Consider the following 3,121-nt stretch of genomic DNA (forward strand, 5'->3'; position numbering starts at 1 on the left):
TTGGATCAAACATTCAGGCCGTTAATGCTATGAAATCACTGTTGTGCAACAACTTTGATATGAAAGTCCTCGGAGAAGCGAGTGTAATTCTTGGTATCAAGATCAGAGAATCCAAACAAGGAATTTCTTTGGATCAATATCACTATGTGGAGAAGATCTTAAAGAAATATAAATACTTTGGCTGTAAGCCAGCATGCACTCCATATGATCCAAGTGTGAAAATGTTTAAGAACACTAGAGAAAGTGTTAGACAATCCGAATATGCGAGCATCATTGGCAGTCTTAGATATGCCACTGATTGTACTAGACCTGACATTGCATATGTCGTTGGATTATTATGCAGGTTTACGAGTAGGCCGAGCAATGAGCACTGTAAAGCTATTGAGCGAGTCATGAGGTACCTTAAAAGGACCTTGGATCTCGGCCTACATTATAAGAAATTTCCTGTTGTACTAGAAGGGTATAGCAATGCAGATTGGAACACCTTATCAGATGATTCCAAAGCTACTAGTGGTTATATATTTAGTATAGCTGGGGGAGCTGTATCGTGGAAATCAAAGAAACAAACCATCCTGGCTCAGTCTACAATGGAGTCTGAGATGATAGCACTAGCCACAACTAGTGAAGAAGCAAGTTGGTTAAGATGGTTGCTGGGAAAAACCAATGCTAGCTGTGCTGATCCACGAGGATAGTACCGCGGCTATATATTGCAAAAATTGAGAACCGTTATTATAATGGTAAAAGACGTCAAATAAGAAGAAAGCACAACACCGTTAAAGACTGTATCTCTAAAGGAGCTGTAAGAGTAGATCATGTACGCACTGATGAAAACTTAAACAGATCCTTTGGCGAAAGGATTAGCTAGGGAGAAAGTCCATAATACCTCCAAAAAGATGGGACTAATGCCCAGGGCCGGCCCAATCAACTCCGAGGCCCCGTTATAATTTTAAAAATGGACCTTAATTATATATATATATATATATATATATATATATATATATATATATATATATATATATATATATATATATAATTCAAAACAATATATAAAAAATATAATTATATATTAATTGAAAATAAATTTAATTATAATTATTTTAATTTTTAATCATTTTTCATTTATTTATTTATTAGGTTTTCATCATAGTTTTTTATTTATTGAGTTTTTATATAACATTTTTTTATCTATTAATATTAAAAGAAAATAATTACACTTTCCAAAATATAGGATCCTATGCTGTAAAATTTTTTGTTCAATTGAGTAATAAATTTTGTAGGAAATAAATACTATGAATTCTTTGATTCATTATATTCCAAAAGTTTTATTTTAATGGTTAAATATAAATATATACTAGTAGAATAGAAATATAAAGTCTCATATGCTTATTAAATACTAGTAGCAGCGTAAAGTACATTCAGTGCTGAGTATATAGTATATTATGAGGCTCGTCTTCTAATCTTCTAAATCAGTATAATTTCCACATACTAAATAAATAGCAACAACCAATGAAAAATTAAGAGTGTTGCACCCCAAAATTTGCCCTCTTTATTTGAGCTATAAGTTAATAATGACGTTTATTTCGTCATTTCAAAATTGAAGAAAAATAATAAAGAGTTTTCATGGGTTTAAGAAGAAAGGCGTGAAAAATGGTTTAAACAGTGGAAATACGAGAAAAATTCGCAAGTCATATTTGGAAGGTGATATGAGCTTAGTTCCCGCGTTGTCCTGACTGTTTCGACGATATCTACAACTTTCGTGTTCGGCTCGGAAGCTAATTCTTTGAAGAAGGTCTTCAAATTGGCAAATTGCTTGAGATTTCGTAGTGAAAAATAGTGCTGAATGTAGGGTTTTGCGCCTCGGAAAATTCATATCTCCTAATCCGCTCGCCGGATTCGCTTGAAAATTTAACTGGAGCTCCGTGACATCATTACCAAGATTTCATATGTTCGGACCGAAGGCCAAATATGCACGGAAAGCTCCCATCATTTTAAAGATCGTCGTGTCGTTTTGGTAAAAAGTGTGTTTTCGTGTATGTCGCGCCGAGTTCGAAAATTCATAACTTCTTCGATTTTTATCGTATGAAGTCCATTCCGGCGGCATTCTCTCAGAAATTTCGTTAGCTTCGATTCTTTGTCACACATGCCGGTTCAGATTCTGAGCCGAAGATGGAGTTTTATCGAGTTCTGTGAGCGGTACTCACAAAATTCTGCACAGTCGCACCAGATGAATCGGCGTTTCTCGCCATTCAAACGCGCATATTTTCTTCATCGCTTATCGGATTGAGGCGATTCTCGCGGCAACGGATCACAAATTTGGTCATCTTCACAACGGTATTGGTTTCGTTCCGAAATTCAGAGCCGAACCGAGTTTCCTTAAAAACGAGCCAAAATGAGACGTACCGAGGGCAATTTGGACATTTCGCATTGACAATATATAAACATTTTGCTCTTCACAAATCAAGGAGGAGGACTCTCACAATTTCAATTCACCAATTCTTCACAAACACTTTCTCCTAATTCTCTCTCAATTCTCTTGAATCAAAACCACAAATTACATAAAACTTTCATCAATATTCATCAAATTTCATCAAGATCAAGAACATGGATTGAAGAATCAAGGATCAAAGTTCGAATTTATCTCCCTCTCCCTCACTAAGCTTGCGCGCCTCCCTCTCTATGCTAATCCGGATTTCGCTTTCGAGATTCGAGTCGTGTTCGCGTTCGTATCGTGTTCGTGTTCGCACTTCGGTTTGAATCTTCATTCGGTAAGCCTTGAACCTTGAATTAAGTGCTTAATTGTTGATTATCATGTGAATTCAAATCTAGATCTACCTCTTGTTCTTGATTAATGGATGATTGATGATGTTTGATTGGTGAATTTGTGTATTTTTGCTCGAATTGATCGTGTTCATATGGATTTTGGTTAGGATTGATGTTCATTGTATGTAATTGATATCCGTTGATGATGAATTGTGTTATTCGTGTTCGGATCCGTGATTTGTCGGTGATTTTGTGTGTATAATTGTTGTTGATAATTTGTGTTGCTTGCGATGTACTCAACGTGTTCGTATAAATGCATGTGCCATATTTTCGATCGATCTTGGCATTATTTGACGCGTCG

General features: G+C 35.6%; 1 protein-coding gene across 1 annotated transcript; it reads left to right on the plus strand.

Annotated features, from left to right (window-relative positions):
* The first annotated feature begins 221 nt into the window (after nt 1-221).
* LOC131624942 (secreted RxLR effector protein 161-like) lies at nt 222-692 on the plus strand. Its single transcript, XM_058895865.1, has one exon. The coding sequence runs from the start codon at nt 222-224 to the stop codon at nt 690-692; it is 471 nt and encodes a 156-aa protein (XP_058751848.1).
* Nucleotides 693-3,121: the final 2,429 nt, after the last annotated feature.

Source organism: Vicia villosa, unplaced genomic scaffold, assembly GCF_029867415.1.
Source record: "Vicia villosa cultivar HV-30 ecotype Madison, WI unplaced genomic scaffold, Vvil1.0 ctg.000175F_1_1, whole genome shotgun sequence".
Classification (NCBI taxonomy): Eukaryota; Viridiplantae; Streptophyta; class Magnoliopsida; order Fabales; family Fabaceae; genus Vicia; species Vicia villosa.